The 18865-nt window shown below is 44.1% G+C and overlaps 1 protein-coding gene across 1 annotated transcript in view; it reads left to right on the top strand.

Moving 5' to 3' along the window:
• The window catches only part of arid5b (AT-rich interaction domain 5B), a 154560-nt gene extending 144249 nt beyond the window's left edge, over nt 1-10311 (top strand). Inside the window, exon 10 of the mRNA XM_055647199.1 lies at nt 6066-10311. Within this exon, the coding sequence (XP_055503174.1) occupies nt 6066-8168 (2103 nt within the window). The 3' untranslated portion in view covers nt 8169-10311. The remainder of the gene's footprint in view (nt 1-6065) is intronic.
• The last annotated feature ends 8554 nt before the right edge of the window (nt 10312-18865 follow it).

Here is an 18865-nt window from a genome sequence, read left to right as displayed (position 1 = left end):
AGGGTGTTCATGCAATTATTGGAGATGATATCCCAGCTTCTAGTCATCAGATTGGGGCACACACTGACTCACGGAGTCATAGAATCACACAGTAAAGAAACGGGCCCTTTGGCCTACCATGTCCATGTTGACCATCGAGTTGCCTTCTATACCCGTCCCATTTGCCAGCATTTCCATCATGTCCTCCTTCTGTGGCTTGGCAATTCAAGTGCACATCAGGATACTTAAAAAGATGTGAGATATTTAAGTGTCCCACCACCCTCTCGAGCAGTTCCAACCACCCTCTGTATAATACCTTGTATCCCCTCTGAACCACTCACTCCTTCCTTTAAACCTTTGCCCTCTGGTTACAGATACCTCTTCTATGGGGGGGGGGGGGGGGGGGGGGAAGCTTGCTACTATCTACCCTATCCGTACGCCCCATAACGTTACACACCTCTATCTTGTTCCGCTCGGTCTTCTCCACTGCAAGGAGAACAAGCTAGGCTTAGCCACTTTTTCCTTCATATCCGAGGCTCGGCAGTGGGAATGATGTAATTGCATGTAATAGTTGGTAAGGAGGCAGTGACCGAGGGGAGGGGTTTTAATGATGTACAAAATCGCAAGGGAGTAGTTGAGGCAGAACCTGGAAGCAGAGTTGCAGTCGAGCAGCTTGGTCCAAGCACGTCACCTTCAAAAGTAATGTACCCGCGCTGGTGTGTTTTTTTCAGTTTCAATGTCGACGAACTTTTCTACTCGTCTAAATTTGGAAATGTAGTTACAACCACCAACTGTCATTGTGGCTTTTTGTCACATAATGGGGAGAAAGGGGACTTTGCAGGAAGGCGTGCGGTTTTCTCTTCTGACTAAAAGGAACAACTTTATTTATCAAAAAAAAAAATTGTGAGCTTTATCAGTGTCCTCACCACCACGAACGAGATACCATTACAGGATGTTGGGTTAGCTATGGGTCAGACTGACTGAGGAGATTCCAAGTATTGTTTTATCAATGTGTTGATTAAAGTGTGCAGCATTACAGTACAACAATGATTTTCAATTTAATTTTTATCTGGGTGGAAATTCAGCCGTTTGTGCTGTCCTTTTCCTGTTTAATACACCAGCCTGAGTCATATCCTTTCTGTTTGCTGCAACTATGTTTTGGGTAATTAGTCACTGGTAGTTTTATTTTAAATATATTGCAACACTTCCCCGTGGTGAAGATTTCAATGAGTGTGAATGGATCAAAAACAATTTTACTGAAGAACTGGGAAGAGGGCCAAGATTCCTGAAGTCTTTGTGTGGTTTCTGCGCTTGGATCATCTACCATTCTATCACAGAGACCTCGATGTGATAACAGGGCCGAGAGGTAATAAGTTTCAAGAAAGACTGAACAGGCAGGACTCTTCTCTGAAGTGGCTTCAGATGAATCTTTACTTTTATGAAATAATCTGTTATGTTAGGAACAATTTCAACTCGTATAAATATGACGTGGTCTCCAATTAATCCAGTGCCCACTGAGTGGTTAGCGTATGGAATTTGGTATCCTTGGGAATAGTCAAACTAAATAGCATGGGTGTGATTAAGAATAAATTTTATATGGGGGGGGGAAGACAGGAATATGCAGCAGGATAAGGATTAGGAATGTGAGGTGACTCATTTGTGCAAAAATGTTCTCATGAATTAGATGGGCAGATTTTCTGTTTCTGTCATAGTAGACGGCAACATAAACAACATTTTATTTTAATACACATTTTTTTATATCTGATGAACAGATTTTAGCATTGATGAAATAAGCATGTGCATTACTCATCTGTTACATAGGCAGGGACACCCCTGTATTCTCAGGCTGCCAACAGCACTTGTTATTGGGGGAAGATGCTGGGTGCTTTTTTCTTTGGTGGTGTTGGCAAGTCCAGCATTTGCATTTCTCGAGCGAGGGATGCAAAACAGCTGCTACCGTGCGTGTCAACGATACTCTTTGATTGTTGGTGGATACAGACCCTGAGATCGACGATATATTTCCAAGTCTGGACGACGTGTGCCTTGGGTAGCTTGTAGATGCAGGCATTCCCAATGCATCGCGGTCCTTCAGATGGTGCAGGTCACGGGCCTAAAGGAGAGGCGCAGGAGCTCAGCGAGTAGGGTTGCCGCATCACAGCTCCAGAATTTTGGGTTCAATCCTGACCTCGGCTGCTGTCTGTGTGGATTTTGTACTTTCTCTCTGCGACTCCTTTGGATTTCACCTGATTTCTCAAGTTTCCTCACCCATCCTAAAGATGTGTGGTTTTAATTAGTTAATTGACCACCTAGTATGTATTTGAGAGGCAGAATCTGGGGGGGGGGGAGTTGATGGGACTGTGGGAAAACCGGGATGAGTGTGAATGGGTGATTGGTCGTTGGCATGGACTCAGTGGAACTTTTTTAATCCCTTATAACTTTGACTTGAGGAAGTGTTATCAATGAAACTTTGGTGAGATCCTATGGTTTAACTATTAGATGGTGTACAACACAGCTACTGTTTAATAATTGTCCAATATCAGTTGTACCTAAAAATATTAAGGGTCGTGATAATCTGTAAAGAATGTACAAGAATGGAAGTCTAATTGAGTAGGTTGGAATTCTCTGCCACAGAAGGCAGTGGGGGACAATTCACTGGATGTTTTCAAGAAAGAGTTAGATTTCTTAGGGCTAACGGAATCAAGGGATATGGGGGAAAAGCAAGAACGGTGTACTGATTTTGGATGATCAGCCATGATCATATTGAATGGTGGTGCTGGCTTGATGGGCCGAATGGTCTACTCCTGCACCTATTTTCTACTGTTTCTGTACTAGGTTGCAAGGATGAAATAGATGGTGAAGCAGTGCTGGTCGGCTGTCAATCTCTGCTGTAATCAGTACCAGTAATCAGGAAACAGTGCCTCTGGGACAGTGAATGGTAGGAGTATTATCCCAGAGGTACATAAAGATGTATACCTGCTCCACCATTGGTTTAGTTTAGTTTTTTTTAGTTTAGAGATACAGCGTGGAAACAGGCCCTTCGGCCCACCGAGCCCGCACCAAACAGCGATCGATCCCCACACATAAACACTATCCCACACATTCTAGGGACAACTTACACTTATACCAAGCCAATTTACCTACAAACCTGTACATCTTTGGAGTGTGGGAGGAAACTGAAGATCTCGGAGAAAACCCACGCTGGGAGAATGTGCAGTTTGCACCTGTAATCGGGATTGAACCCGGGTCTCCGGCGCTGCAAGCGCAGTAAGGCAGCAACTCTACTGCTGTGCCACCGTGGTATCTCCTCAGAACCCAGGCCTCTGCACCTCATCCCTCTACACCCAGAATGGGAGGCTTCACACCAAGTGCTGAGAGCAGCAGAATGGCCGAGTGCTAATCTTAACAAGGCCAAATTTACAGTTGTTTACCAGAAAGTGATATAGCCAGGAGATATCGTGTTCTAGCAACTGCTTTGCTGAAAAATAATCTTGCAAAGTGCCAAAGAAAGTAGGTTATTGTTGTCATGGTAACCTTCAATATTCTAAAGTCAACAATTATTTACAACGCGATGCTCCATTATGTAGAAAATGCAATTAGAGATGATGGATTATGAAGAGCATAGATGACTTGGAAAATAAAATATTTCACTAATATCTAAACATTAATGTTTTGATTTATGCTTGACTGTGATCCAGTGTTATTGTGTGGAGATATTAATGCATCTTGGTTTTGATGCTGCAGTATTTGGTTCCCGGACCACACACACAACAACATGTTGCCTGTGCATTCTGAATAGATAATTGAGAATAATGCCAGCAGCCTGGGCAGATAGATCTTTTCTCTGTCTCTGTCCCACCCATTTGAAATCTTTGGTCTCTGCGTGCTATCATGGCGGCGGTAGAGAATTAAATTCAAATGTCTGATCTCCGCCATCTATTCACAAGCTAACCACTGTAACTGTTGTCATGCATTTTTCCACAGCGTTATGTTAAACAGGTCAAAGGACTTGACAACATACGTTGAAAATCTGTCTCCATTTAAAAAGAATTGTCACTCAGCTGACCTATTTTAGACAAAATGAGAGTTTGTATTGGCTCTGAAGGCAAATGCCATTGATTGGGAAAATGCAGCCACCTGAGTCAATGCACTTTGATGTTTTGTGTTTATTGCACAGATAACTTTTTTTCAATCTCTTACCTTGCCGGAGAAGCGATTTATTTTCCGGATCATATCTCCAGTCGCTCTGCGGCCTAACATCATGGAGCTGGAGGGCTTGCTCGAGACTGACTTTGGGCCGTGGACTTATCAACAGAGCCTGCAATCCCTTGCCTGGGATCGACGCTCTAACTGCGGCCTGCGGATTTCAACATCGAGGAGCTCGCAGTCTCCGGTAGAGGCTGATGTCGGGAACCTCCAAAGTTGCAGGAGGTTCGACCAGCCCCGACCTGGGGTCCGGGCTGAGATTCTCCCCCCGATGCGGGTGCCAAGATTTCCCCGACATCAGAAGACTCGAGGCCCCCGACCATGGGAGAAAAAAGAAGGGAAAAAGATTGAACTTTTTTTTGCCGTCCATCACAGTGGGGAATGTGGAGGAGTCACTGTGGTGGATGTTTATGTTAAAATGTATTTTCTGTGTTTTGTCGATTTTTATTGGTATGCCTGTATGGCAAATCAAATTCCTCGTATGTTACAAAACATACTTGGCTAATAAAGTATGATTATGATGTGATGTGGAATCAAAGGTTTCAATCAAAGGTTTCCCTTAGTGTGTAGTATTTCCTTTTCCCTTCACTAATTAATTAGCCCAAGATCAGGAATGGGGGGAGCATGACTGTCAGAGCCTCAAGGCGAGTTTTTTGGCGAATGCCGGCATCATTGACTGACGTATCAAGTCACCAACAAAGTCTCGGCGGTGACGCTGCGTGATGATGTATTGACGCACGGTGTTTCCTCACGTGTTGCAACATTTTATTTGGCGCCGCTGGATTTTGAAATGTTCTAAATCTTTTGGCGACCCTGATATGACGCCGGCAGTCGCCAAAAAAAATCGTCAAGTAGGACAGGCCCTTTACAGCCTTACTGTAACGACTGGCTATCTTTTGTCAATTTGCAGCTATTTAGTGGCCTTGCTTTCAGCTGCCTTGGTCCTCAGCTGTGGAGTACCCCTCCTTGCCCAACGACTCTCTTTCCTTCAATAAGCATTCCCTTAAAACTAGCCTCATGGATCAAACGGAAGATAGACACAAAAAGCTGGGGTAACTCAGCGGGTCAGGCAGCATCTCTGGAGAGAAGGAATGGTGACATTTTGGGTTGAGACCCTTCTTCAGCAGTTCTTTCCTAATGGGTCAAACCTTTGGTCTCTTGCCTCACTTGTAAGGGTCGGTATCAATTTTTGCTCATTTATGTAGCTTTGAAAATATTTTTGCTATGTTACAGATGCTAAATAAGCTGCAAGTAGCTGTTATAAACTGAACCCTGCTGGGACAGTAAATTAATTTATGTTTAAAACTGCAGATGCTGGGAAATTGAAATAAAAATAGAAAATGCTGGAAAACTCTGCAGGCCAGACTGAATCAGTGGTGAAAGTCAACATTTCAGGTCGAAGACCATGCAAAAGCAGAAAGTTATTCCAGGAAGCAGAGAAGGTGGCAGAGGGCCATGGGTGAACAAAGGGAATTCCTCTCAATGGGTGTAGTCATATAATTACGATAGATTAAGCGTTATCATCTATATGATGTGTTGCTAATGTTGTTTAATCTGCGTTGCTACAGTCTGACGACACAGAAAAAAATTGATAATATGTTAAGGCTTGGCGGACAAAAAAATAACCAGTTCTCATACAAACAAAATGAAAGAATGATCTGAAGCCATCCATTGTTAAACCCTATCAGAGAAATTCCTTTTGTTCCACCCCTTCACCAACTTCTCTGCTGCCTGGAATGATTTATTTTGTTTTATCCCCCAGTTCTGATAAGGGGTCATAGACTTGAAACATTGACTGTTCCTCTGTCTTGCAGGGCCCATGCTTTCTACGTGTTTATATTTAATTATTGTAAGTTTAACGATAATTGTTTTTTAATAAACAGGTAACTTCGGCGCTGGAGTGTGTGGCGGAGACGGAGTGTTCGAGAGAAGCGCTGGCCTCCATGGCTGAGGGAGAGGCGATGAGGTTGGAGGAGGAGGAGCGGCCAAGCCAAGACCTTGCCGAGGACTCTGATGGCGGAGTGGTACCGTCCAACGACGACGGCGGCCAAGCCGGCGAAGAGCGGTTGGAGGGGAAGGAAGCCGAGGCGCCGTATCCGCAGGGTGGCCTCGCGTCCGACACGGGGGAAATGGCGGCGGCAACAACGCCAGGCCCGGAGGAGGCACAACCCCCCTCGACGGGCGCGGACCCCACTGCGCCCGGCCGCAGTCTCGACGATCCGCCGCACCCACCCGACCAGCAGGAGGAAACGCCGGCCAAGGTGGGCCCTACTGACCAATCCCCCGAGAGAGACTCCAACGTGGCGGCTCAGGCCGAGCAGAAGGAGCCGCCATTGCCGCCGCATGGTGGGCAGAGACAGCACCCTCGGCACCCAGCCAAGGTGAACACAAACCCCCCACCTTGCCCCCACAGGGAGAAGGAAGAGGTACTTGCAGCCACAAAGTGCGACGGCTGCCCCAGCTACTTGCCCGTGGTGTACTCCAGAGGACATCCCGGTATCATGTCACCGCTGGCCAAGAAGAAGTTCCTCTCGCAGGTCAGTGGCACGTTGCCCAACAACTATTCCATCGGGGCACCGCCCCCGTTGCTCAGCAGTAAGAAAGCCGGCGAGAACGGAGAGGAAGGGATCCCGACCGAGAGCAGCTTCCTGCAAGGCTCCTCGTCAGACCAGCTTGCCGTCAACCGGCCTTCTGTCATCCAACGGGCACACAGTTTCCAGAAGAGAAGCGGAGATGAGCGAGGGGAAGCGTTCAAGCACGATGGGTTGGGCAAACTAACGGACTCTGAGGCGGCCTGCCTCTCGAACCATCATCTCAACTGCTCAAACTCCTTCAAAGGTGCCGCTCCTTACCCTTTCAATGCCGACCTGCTGGACAATGAAAATAAAAACCCCGAGAAGAAAGTTTGCCGGCCGTCGCAAGTGACGGGGTTCCTGGCAGATTTCTATTCCTCCCCCCACCTACACAGTCTGTACAAACACACAGAGCATCACCTGAGCAACGACCATACGTCAAAGTACCTGAACAACATCACCAAGGAGAAGGGCTCGTTATTTGTGCCCCACAAAAACCAGGACGCAGCCTATATAAATTATCTCTCGACTTTGCACCAGCCCGAGAAAAAGTTTGGAGTGAAAGCGCCCACGGAAGAGCAGCCGACTGACCTGAGCCTGCCAAAGTTGAAGAAAATGTTACCCAGGAACCTGGCGGGTGCGGCACTCCCACCATCGTTGCAGCTCGATGTTAAATGCACGACCGCCTTCTCCGACTGCCACCCCAAAGCCTGCCGTGTCCCTCCAATGCCCATGGTGGTCAACGCCAAGGCCAAGGCCAGCGACGCCGGGAACGTGCCCACAAAGCTGGAGGAGGCGGTCAGACCCACCATGGGCTGCAAAGGTGGGCCGCAGGTTGTCGGCACAACTAAGCCCGTCAAAAGGAACCGGGATAGAGCAGAAAGTGGTGGCAGCGAGAGCCCAGAGAAGAAACTCCGGGCTGTGTCACCCATCGCAAACGAGCCGGCGGTGAAAGAAAAGACTTGCGATTTTGAAGGCGAAGGCAGCAAGGCCCTGCCGCCAGGGATTTTCTTGGAGGGTCACAAGTTCCCGCTGCCAACTCCAATTTTCCCCGGTGTGTACCCTGGAGCTTTTGTGTCTCAGGTGCAAGATATGTGCGATGGCTTGAGCTCCCATTTCCCCGTTGACTACGCCCACCCCTTACAATACTTGAAGAACCAAGCTGTGCTCTCTCCACTTATGCAACCACTCGCCATCCATTCCTTCATGATACCGGCGATGCAAAGACAGATCCTGGCTTCGACCAGCGCTTCCCCACATCTGTATAGACATCTGTCCATGGCTGCCAGCCCAGTCGCGGCCTCGTACGGAGACATTTTGCACCATGGTCTTTACCCCCTAGCTTCTCTAAACCCCCAGGTTGCCTATTCCACCTCGCCAATCTCTTCTCTACATCCCAGCACAAAACTATAAACACTTCATATCATGAACGTTATTGAAAACATCAAAGTGTAGCGTATCAGCCTTACATTCCACATTACATTGTAAGACTTTGTGACTGCAAGCTGCCAGCAACTGGTTTATGTACTACTTGTATTCACTCTAGGTGTTGTTATCATCTACAGATCGTAACGTTTGTGGGTTTTTTTTTTTAAGTACGTGTAGTGATTATATTCTTTGTACATAGAATCTTTTTCGTCTGTGACTTAACACTATCACCAGTAGACTAGCAACACATTTAATGAGTGTAAATATTCACTACAAACATTTACATCTTAATTAATTTATGCAACCGTAGTCGGCATCCGTGAGCCACATTTGTTGTTTTATTGGTGCGTTTCTCGCAGTGTCAAATGATGGATGTATTGAGAATTGTGTTCTTGTTCCAGAACAGGATAGACATAATAACTACAGGAAGTTCTCTGCAGCTGTAAATGTCTGTTTGGATTCTTTTGAATCCTTTCTGTCGAGCCCATATGTGGCATTTAATTTCTGCACTATGTAATAGTGCACCAAATTTTTTTTTCACCCACTGTTTTTCTTTGGATATAATTGCCATTCTCTTGGTTGTTAAGAGCTAGACTGTTCTCAATGTACAGTAGATCCATTTGCAGAATAAATTAACTATAACTTGAGAAGCATTTGCCTTAGTTTTAATATTGTTTAATAATACATGTAAATATTTCAAATGTGGCTTTCATACTGTTATTGTTGTCGCTGGCAGGGCTCCCAACCCCGCTGTTGTTAAATGCCCACCCAACCACACATGTTAAAGATTTGTACATAGAGATAAGCTGACTGTAATTCATAATTGCTGCGTTACAGGAAAATAATTTTGTATTTAGATTCTGCCCACTTTGCATTTAAGGTTACACAAATATAGCTGCAAGGGTTCTTTCCGAGGTCCCACATAAAGATTTGTCAATTAAATATTTAAACTGTAAATCTCATGTAAACAGGGCAGGTTTTGAAAAGAAGCGAGAGAGAGAGAGAGTAGCTGAATAATAAAATGGGGGAAAAAAAACAAGTCCACTTTGGCAACCGCTAGCATTCTACTGGTTTTTGTAATAAAGGCCCTTCAGTCTATTCCCGATGTCTCTGCAGCTGTTGGTGAAGCTTTAATAAGATTTGTGTTGAAATGCAATTCTGGCTCTTTGTTCAACTCCTGAGCTTGGCCCGAAATCTTTGGCAGCCTTTTGTTTCTCATTTAGACTTTGGAAAATGTCACTTTACTTTTAAAAGTGCCCTCAAATTAAACATAGGCAAATACTTTCAAAGAAGGTCTTTCTTAAACTTATTACAACATTTGCTTCTGGAGGACTTAACATTTGATTACAATAATTTCCTTTCAGTTCCACACTAAACATGTTTAATTGATGCCTCAGTATTGCATGTGGTTTTCTGGCAGCCTTGCTGCTACATCAAGAACTAGCTGTGCCTTTTCATTTCAACAACGCATTAAAGCTTCAATACTTAACTGCACATGTTTGTCGATGGTACACCACGGTCACATCTGGTGCAGCTTTGTAAAGAGCACTATGATCACAAGTATTGTGAAATCAGGATATATTATTTTTGTTGGGTTCCATGCTCATAATGATCATAACAGGCACTTAAGAGATTGTTTGCGTGATTGTGGCCGTATTACTTACAAGGAGTGTAGTCCTCATATGGTTGTTTTATTCACCACAATGCATAGCTTAAATATTTTCAGTCTATATCTTATCAGCAAGATGTTTATACTGACATGTTATTATTATAAAAACTTGTATTTTGTAAATAATGAACACATTTCTTTTTGCATTTTTGTTTTGGTTCTACAGCACATTTTCATGTATGGTGATTTGTACATAGTTAAAAGTGAAGACTGGTAACATTGAGATGAGTCCTAATAGTTTTAAGGTTATTGAGTAACCTTACATTGGGTTCAAACTATAAGTCTAATGTTGCTGAGCCAAATGTAAACACTAAAGTTTTGTTTTTGTATGTTCTTAAAGTGTACTTCTTGGCAAATGCTTTTGATACTTTGTGCCAATAGTTTATCAATCACATAGCTGGCAAAATATTTTGTACTTTCTGATCCACTGTTATATTTAATAAAAGTTTTACTACTTAACAGATGTGCAATTTTCCTTAAGTTGCTTATATTATTCATATTATCTTGAATGTAATGGCTTTTATCACATCGTTATACTGCTTTAATTAGCAATGCGTGATCTACATGGCAATGTGAACACAGTTATTCACAGGGATGTGAAGGAGTTTGAGTGAAGTAAGGAAACATATTTGGGATTCATTTTAATGAACAAATGGTGGCATTTCACTGAAGATGCCTTGCACAACCTACCTTCCTTTGTTGAAGTTCCTGTCCAAGTCAGCAGTTAGGAACCATGTCAGGGTCTGGGCACAATAGTTTATCATCTCCCTTTATATTTAACATCGCTTTGCGGTCCTGGAGTCTGCTTGCTATATTTCCACAGCCAAAGAACCCAGATTGTGTGCTCATTGAAATATGTTCAACTTCATAACACTGGCCTTCAAGCAACTGCTTTGACCATAGTCCAGATTTTAGTCCAGAAACATTATCTTTTCCATTACATTATTTATCATTGCCTTTTTAAATGTGAGTATTATATTCAGATCTGTTTTCATTAACCCCTGTGGAAAAAACTGTGATACCACATTGCCAAGTAGATCACACGATCAGCATTTCTTTTTAATCGGCTCAGCACTTTCCCGATTTTAAAAACAACTGCTATTTTGACCGCTAAATAAAGCTTCTAAATAACTGTAGCATTACAAAGAATCATCAGATTCTAATAATTCACACTATGGCGTAATATTTCAGAAGACAATCCACAGCTTAAAAGCAAGACTTGCAGCAAGCAGGATTTATATTGCTTGTTTCATGCTGTCAGGATATGTGAGAGTGTTTTATAGTCATTAAGCTATTTTTGAGGTAGAATCACTATTGTAAGCAAATATTTTTAACTAGGGCAGAGCAACTGTAATAAAATTAATGAATGCTTAATTTGTGCTTGGCACTGATGACTGGATATTGATCAAAGGCACATCGTACAAAACAAAATCCAATAACCACAAATCTTGTTGCGAGAGGCAGTAACGAAGAGTGCTGCTGAAAATGAAGGGGAAAAGTTTGACATTCGGGAAATGTTTTATTCTTGACCTTGTCAGATTTGCGCTTGGCCAGAGAATACTTGATGCTGTCAATGGTACTAAAAAAGGGGCCAAGTCATGCATTATTTGTTACTGGCTTGACTGAACTTGATGACAGGAATGCTACACAAAAAAAAATCTCAATAGAAAATAATGATGATTAAATCCTTAATGAGCTATTTTTTTTCTTCTCCCTCTCTCTCTCCCCAAAGTACCCTTGACTTGGGAATGTTTAAACTAAATTGGAAAGGTGAAGGTCGTCAGCGTGGATTAATAAAAATAAATAATGTGCATAAGTGGTGGGGGTGTTGGTACCTGAGCAGAAGATTGCAGAGTAATAGGCAGGAGTAGACTACGTTAGACTACGAGGAAGGTGAAGCTCAGATGAAAGAGCATACACAAATGCAGACAGTGCATGAATAAGACCTGTGAGCTGCAGGAACAAATGATTATGTGGGATTATGCTGTACAAAGAGGAGTGCAGCACAGTAAGAGGCTCTTCGCCCCACAAAGTTCGTGCAGATCACGATGCCAAGATCACACGATCTCCTCTTGACTGCACGTGTTCCATATCGCTCCCATCCCTATACAAAAGATTCTTTAATGCCACTATTGTATCTGCATTAATCACCACCATCCATGGCAGCACATTCCAGACATGTTTTTAGAAAAAACCTTGCCCCTGCACATCTCCTTAAAGCTGTGCGCTCTAGCCTTTGACCTTTCCACCCTGGGGGGTTAAAGGTGGGTGTAATTGATGCTCAAATAAGGAAGCAATAGGGTAAGTGATATTCCTAGATGATAAGGAAAGATGGGGAAGAAAAAGGTGAAGATGGTGTTGCAGTTCTGATGTAGCGGTGCAGGAGAGAGGTTGTCCTTGGAAGGTCAAGGTCAGAATCCATTTGTCTGCAGTTAAGTAACGAAGGTCTCCCATGCTACCAGGGTATTCTGTAGCCAACAAAAGGAGAGAGGAGACGAAGGAGCCAATGTGCAGGTAAATGACAGTAATGTTCAAGAATGGGGAAATTCACTAAAGAGAAATTTATTTTGGAGTCCTTTCCTGAATAGTATGCCTTCGGCCTAATGGGGAAGAAGGCACTGGTGAGTCTAGCCCTGTGAAGGAGGTGGTTATATAAAGCAACAGTTCTACAGAGAAGTCTTCAACTGGAAATGCAGACGCTGCTTTGCTTTCGTGGATGCTGCCTGACCAACTTGAGTATTTCCATTTCACCGCAGATTTCCAGTGTTTGCAATATTTTGCTTGAGTCAGCGGGAAAACACCTGGGGAATGATTTTGTAAGGCCGTGGATTAGTAATGGAGAAGTTGAATAGAACTTCTTAACTGGAAGAGGAACAATACGAATGAGAAGAAGAGAGAGATGGCAAGAGTGAGGTGTAAACTTGTCAGTGGCAGGTGAATTGCAACATCAATCTTTATAGAGGAGATATTTCAGGTACAGGCTAGAAACATCGCCAGAAAGAGAAAAGGTCCAGAGGACCCAAGGCCGGCGTTTCCTGAATGATAATGGATAGAGGGTATAATGAAATGAAACCGTGAGTATTTAATTTAATTCAGCTAAATAATTCTTGAGAGTGTTTGAGTCATAGAGAGAGAAAGAGTTGAAATGGACCCTTTAGCTCAGTGTGCCCATACTGACCGACCATAAATTTACACTAATCTAATTCAGTTTTTAATTCTCCCTACTGTCTAAATGTAGAACGCCGAAGAAAAAAGTCATTTTATGTATTCAAACACCAAAATGATCATTTGGCCCATCCAAAGTATTCTAGCTCAATCCAATTCTCCCAATGATTTCCACACACATTGCCCTCAATTCTACCATTTATCAGCAATGGGAGCAATTTACAATGGCCTATCAACCTTCCAACATACTCATCCTTCGGGTGTAGAAGAAAACTGGAAAATCTACACAGTCCCTGGGGTGAAAATGTAAACTCCACGTAGATGACACTGGAGGCCAGAATTGTACTTGGGTCAGTGGAGCTGTGAGGTGGTAGCTCTTCCTGCTGTAACACTCTGTCCTCCAAAATGGCAAGTTGAGAAGAGAAAGTCAGTTATAGTATTAAGGAATGCTACACTTTTCTATTGCCGCCTAAAGAGGTGAATGGGCATCACAGAAACATGGCTGAGAGAAGGGCAAGACTGGCAGCTCCGCTCCAGCCTCCTGATGCCACAGGTGCGGCAGAGGAACAGACAAGAGAGGAAGACATAGAAGGCCAATGCTTAGGCAGGATATGCATGGAGGATTGTCCTGGGAGGCTGCATGGGTAGAACTAAGAAACATGGAGATGATTATTTTGGTGAAAGCATATTATAAGCCTCCCCCCCCAACCCGGTTGTCATTAGGAATTAGAGGAGCAGATGTGTTGGGAGATTAAGGTAGCTGAAAGAATGGTAGGGTAGAATTTAACTTCGCCAATATTGACTGGATAGGCTTAGTCAGCTCGGCTTTGTGAGCGGAAAATAATGTCTTATAAATCTGTTGGAATCTTTTGAAGAGGTGCCCAAGAGGAGTGATGAGAGCAGGATGGTGGACATGGTCTCTATGGACTTTAGCAAGGAATAAGATCCCACATAGAACACTAATCTCAAAGTACAGATTGCATGGGATCCAGAGAGAGCCAGCTAATTGGATATATAATTGGCTTATTGATAGGAAGCGGAGGTTGTTTTTGTTGCCCTGTCCACCAGTGGCTGATGGTGTGCCATGAGATGTGGTGCTGGACCCATTGTTATGTGTATTTTATGTAAATGATTTGGATGAGAATATACAAGACACAGTTGGAAAGTTTGTAGAATATGTTAAAGTTAGACTGTGAAGAAGGTTATCAAGAATTACAGCAGGATCTTGATCAGTTAGGTCAGGGCTGAGGAATGGCAATTGACGTTCAATTCTGATGAATGCTGGGTGTTGCATTTTGAGAAGTCATGCCATGGGCTGGACCTTCACAGTGAACAATAGGCACTTGGGGAGTGTTGAAGAACAGAGGGACCCATCCAATACATGAGGTGGTACTTGGCATGCTGGCCATCATCAGTCGGGGCATTGGGTGCTGGAGTTGGGAAGTCATGTCATAGTTCAAGATGTTGGTGAGGCCACACTTAGAGATTTGGTTAGGATTTGGTTTGGTTAGGCGTCTGAAGAAGGGCCTACTCCTGCACCTATTTTCTATGTTTCTATGTGACCGAGGAAAGATTTAACAGAAATTTGAGGGACAATGTTTTCACACAGAGGGTGGATGTTTTATGGAACGAGCTGCCAGAGGAAGTTGTTAAATCAGGTATATTAACAACATTTGGAATGTATTTGGACTATTGGGAAAGTTTAGATTAGAAATGTTTAGAAGGATAAAAGTCAAAAGTGGGCAAATGGAACTGGTATGTATCGATGAATTGGGTCAAATGGCCTGTTTCTGTGCTGTTGACTATGCCTATGAATCTATGATTTTGGAGCCAGGTTTTTTTTCCATCAAACCTTTGCCTTCCATCCAGCCACTCAACCAGCCTTCTTACTTCTGAAGAAGGGTCCCGACCTGAAACGTCACATATTCCTTCGCTCCATAGATGCTGCCTCACCCGCTGAGTTTCACCTGCAGCTTTGTCTACCTTCGATTTTTCCAGCATCTGCAGTTCCTTCTTAAACATGCTAACTTCAGTAATTCACTTTGAATTTGATGGAGAACCATTGGGAAAAAAGAAGAGATGAGTGGAAAGGCAATTAGCAAACTGTTATCCTGTCACATGTTTTGTGTTTCTTCCAAAGGTGAATCTCAGTCCTACAATATCTAATCATTCACTCCGTTATTATTCACAGGACCGTCTTTGCATAAATAACCAGTGCCTAGCAACTGGATCCATGGTGTTGGTTGCTTCAGCACCAAGTGACAACATTGATTTAACCCGGAGTAAGTCATATTTACAGCCTTTCATGGGTCAAAACCACACCAATGTGGAAATCCACATGCGCGTAGTGTCATGAGCCACCCAGCGCGGGTCTTGGGTTAGAGGTCACAGGGTCACAAGAGTGTGGGGACCACATTGCCCTCGGGCCACACTTTGTTGGGCACTCCTGGGTCAATCAGGATACCCGTCTGCACACCGAGCTGCCAGATAAGATGCCTCCAGAGGTCCTGCCTCGCCTGCTGAGTTACTCCAGCATTTTGTGTCCATCCAACCTACAATCTATTTGCCTCCCCTGAGCCTTGCCATCACTAACTTTACCAACTATATGTATTCCCTGATCTCCACACTTGATCTATCCACTCCGCAGTTGTGCCCAGTCCTGCTCCCCACCCTCTCACTCAGATGGTCCTGACTGCTCCGACCCCAGTCTGCCACTGCCGAATCACCAGGCTCCAAACCCAACCCCACCCTGAGTGTACAACTACTGACCCTGCCCTCCCCTACCTCAGCAATGGCAGGTCAACCCTTCCCTTCCTTTCAATCATCTCCTCCCCCCCCCCCCATCCCCCGCAAAGAGACGGAGCCTACCTGAGTGATGCCAGCGTCTGTAGGTACTGGACCCAACGCCCCCGCTCTGCCACCTTCCAGTGAGGAAGATGGCTGAACTTTGTTGCCTTCGCTCACAGTGGGAACGTTAATTCCGCTGTGTGGGGATGTTTATGTTAAACTCTATCGTGTATTGTGTTCTTTTTTTATTCGCTTGGCTGTGTGGTAACTCAAATCTCACTGTACCTTTTGGTGCACGTGACAGTAAACGTATCTTGAACTTCCCCAGTCCATCCATGGAGAAGAGGACCAGGAAGTGGGTCACGTGACCACGTCACATCAACATTTTCACACAGATGGTCCCTGTACCAACATAAACCTTCTGACACAGCAGATCCATTAAGGAGCACCAGAAGATATCAAAACTAATCCACTTTGAGAAGTTATGGCAGTATGTAAGTAAAAGTTTATTTTGTTTTAATCTGAGCTGTCAATTTTGTAACATTTTAGACAAAACTAAAGATGGGTGGCGGTTGGGCATGGCCAATAGAGAGTGTGCTTGTTGGGTTTCTCTCCTATTTTGGCTCCTCTTTCCAATCAGGAACATTTACGGCAGTCATGTCATAGGAGCGTCAACACCTGCTGGAATGCTTCCTTAAAAGTACGAGTTGTGCTGCCCATGGTAAGAGCGTGCAGCACAGTGAAACTCCGATCATCCAGCAGAAGTCCGGCAACTGGCTCGCTTATTAATCCGGTATGTGAGGTACAAACTGCCTTCATTGCACTGGGGACTTTGGCCTTTGTTTTGGTTTTGCACTATATTGAATTTATTGAACTTATTTTTGTTGTTTATTATGGTATCCACTTTGGTATCTGAGTTTACAGACCTGTTCTGCTGCCTTAAACAAGAATTTCACTGTTTAGTTTAGGGACATAGGCCAATAAACCACTCTTGACCCTTAATTGTTGAACGGCGGCGCAGCGGTAGAGTTGCTGCCTTACAGCGCCGGAGACCCAGGTTCGAACCCGACTATGGGTGCTGTCTGTTCCAAGTTTGTACATTCTCCCCGTGACCGAGTGGGTTTTCTCCTGAATATTTGGTTTCCTCCTACACTCCAAAAACGTATAGATTTGTAAGTTAGACAAAATTGCTGGAGAAACTCAGCGGGTGCGGCAGCATCTATGGAGTGAAGGAAATAGGCAACGTTTCGGCCCGAAACGTTGCCTGTTTCCTTCGCTCCATAGTTGCTGCCGCACCCGCTGAGTTTCTCCGGCAATTTTGTCTACCTTCGACTTTCCAGCATCTGCAGTTCCTTCTTGAATAGATTTGTAAGTTAATTGGCTTGGTGTATGTATAAATTGCCCCTAGTGTGTGTAGGATAGTGTTAATGTGCATGGATCGCTGGTCGGTTCGGACTCGGTGGGCCGAAGGGCCTGTTTCCGCACAGTATCTCTAAGCTAAACTGGGGAGACCAGAGTGTTTGGGGTTAGGATCCAGGCTGAGGTCAGTAAAGGGTTAGCATCCGGTAGTCAGGAACGTCGGTATGTTTATGGCTGGGGATGGGGCTTGTATATTTCCTGCTCCCTTGAAACTCATTAGATTCACTGGAAAATTGTGTGATGTGTTTAAAAAGTGAAATGAAGGTGTTTTAATCAGATTAACCGAAGGTAGACACAAAATGCTGGTGTAACTCAGCTGGACAGGCAGCATCTCTGGTGAAAAGGAATAGCTGACACAATCAGAGTAACATTTGATAATCCAGAAAATCTGCAGATCTGTCCCCAGGGTACCGGATTCTTGGTGTTTCAATGTACATTGCTGTTCTGGAAACAACTTTCCAACAAGCACAGTGATGTCCTGAAACACTTCATTGTCGAAAAATACCAATGCTCTGGACAGGTTTGTATAAATAATTCTCTATTGAGTTGGTGTAAAACTTGATACCTGTTATAAAAATGATCCAAGCAACCAAGTGAATATGCAGTGCGTTTTATTTTGATATTACTTTTCAGTGCAACATCTACAAAACTCCTTGTTTCTCATAAACAGGAAGGTGAAACGAACCTCGTAATTAACTCTCAGCCTGGCGAGGAATGTTTCACTTGGTAACGTCTTCAATTGTACTCTATCTAGACAGCCATCAACATTACCGTTTGAGGTGTCTTGTCAAAGGAAATTATCCCAGATTTATACTGAAGAAGGGTCTCGACCCGAAACGTCACCTATTTCCTTCACTCCATAGACGCTGCCTCACCCACTGAGTTTCTCCAGCATTTTTGTCTACCAGATTTATACCTAGTCATCACATTCTGCCATCTGCCAGAAGATCTCCACGATGTTCTTGGGAAGTTTTGTGACTTTGAAGCATTGTGTGCAGTTCTGGTCACCCAGTGTTACAGGATGGGTGCTGAGGCTTTGGAGAGGGTGCAGGTTTACCAGGATGCTGCCAGGATTAGAAAGTATTAGCCATAAGGAGGGGTTGGACAAACTTGAATTGTTTTCTCTGGAGCATCAGTGGTTGAGGGGAGACCTGATTGAAGTATATAAAGTTATGAAGGACATAGAAAGCTTAGACAGTCAGAACCAATTCTCAAGGAGGGTATGTCAGATACTAGGGGGGGGGGGGGGGGGGGGGGGGGGGGGGGGGGGGGGTTTTAGGGAGAGGGGCAAAGGAGATGTGCGGCACAAGTTTTTGTTACACAGGGTGATGGGTTCCTGCAACACACTGCCAGGGGTGGTGGAGGAAACAGATACCATATGGAATTTAAGTGGCGTTGAAGCATTGAATCATTGGCTTTTGCATAGGTACATGGTTATGCTGGGAATGGAGGGATATGGATCATGTGCAGGCTGAGGAGATTCATTTAATTTGACATCATGTTGAGCACAAACATTTTGGGCCAAAGGGCCTGTTTCCTGTGCTGCTGTGGTGTTCCATGTTCTATAATAATAATAATAATAATAATAATTTTATGTATAGAGCGCTTTAAAAACAAACATAGCTGCAACAAAGTGCTGAAC

The sequence above is a fragment of the Leucoraja erinacea genome, chromosome 15 (assembly GCF_028641065.1).
Source record: "Leucoraja erinacea ecotype New England chromosome 15, Leri_hhj_1, whole genome shotgun sequence".
In the NCBI taxonomy this organism is placed as follows: Eukaryota; Metazoa; Chordata; class Chondrichthyes; order Rajiformes; family Rajidae; genus Leucoraja; species Leucoraja erinaceus.
This window is presented reverse-complemented; position numbering and strand designations above follow the sequence as displayed.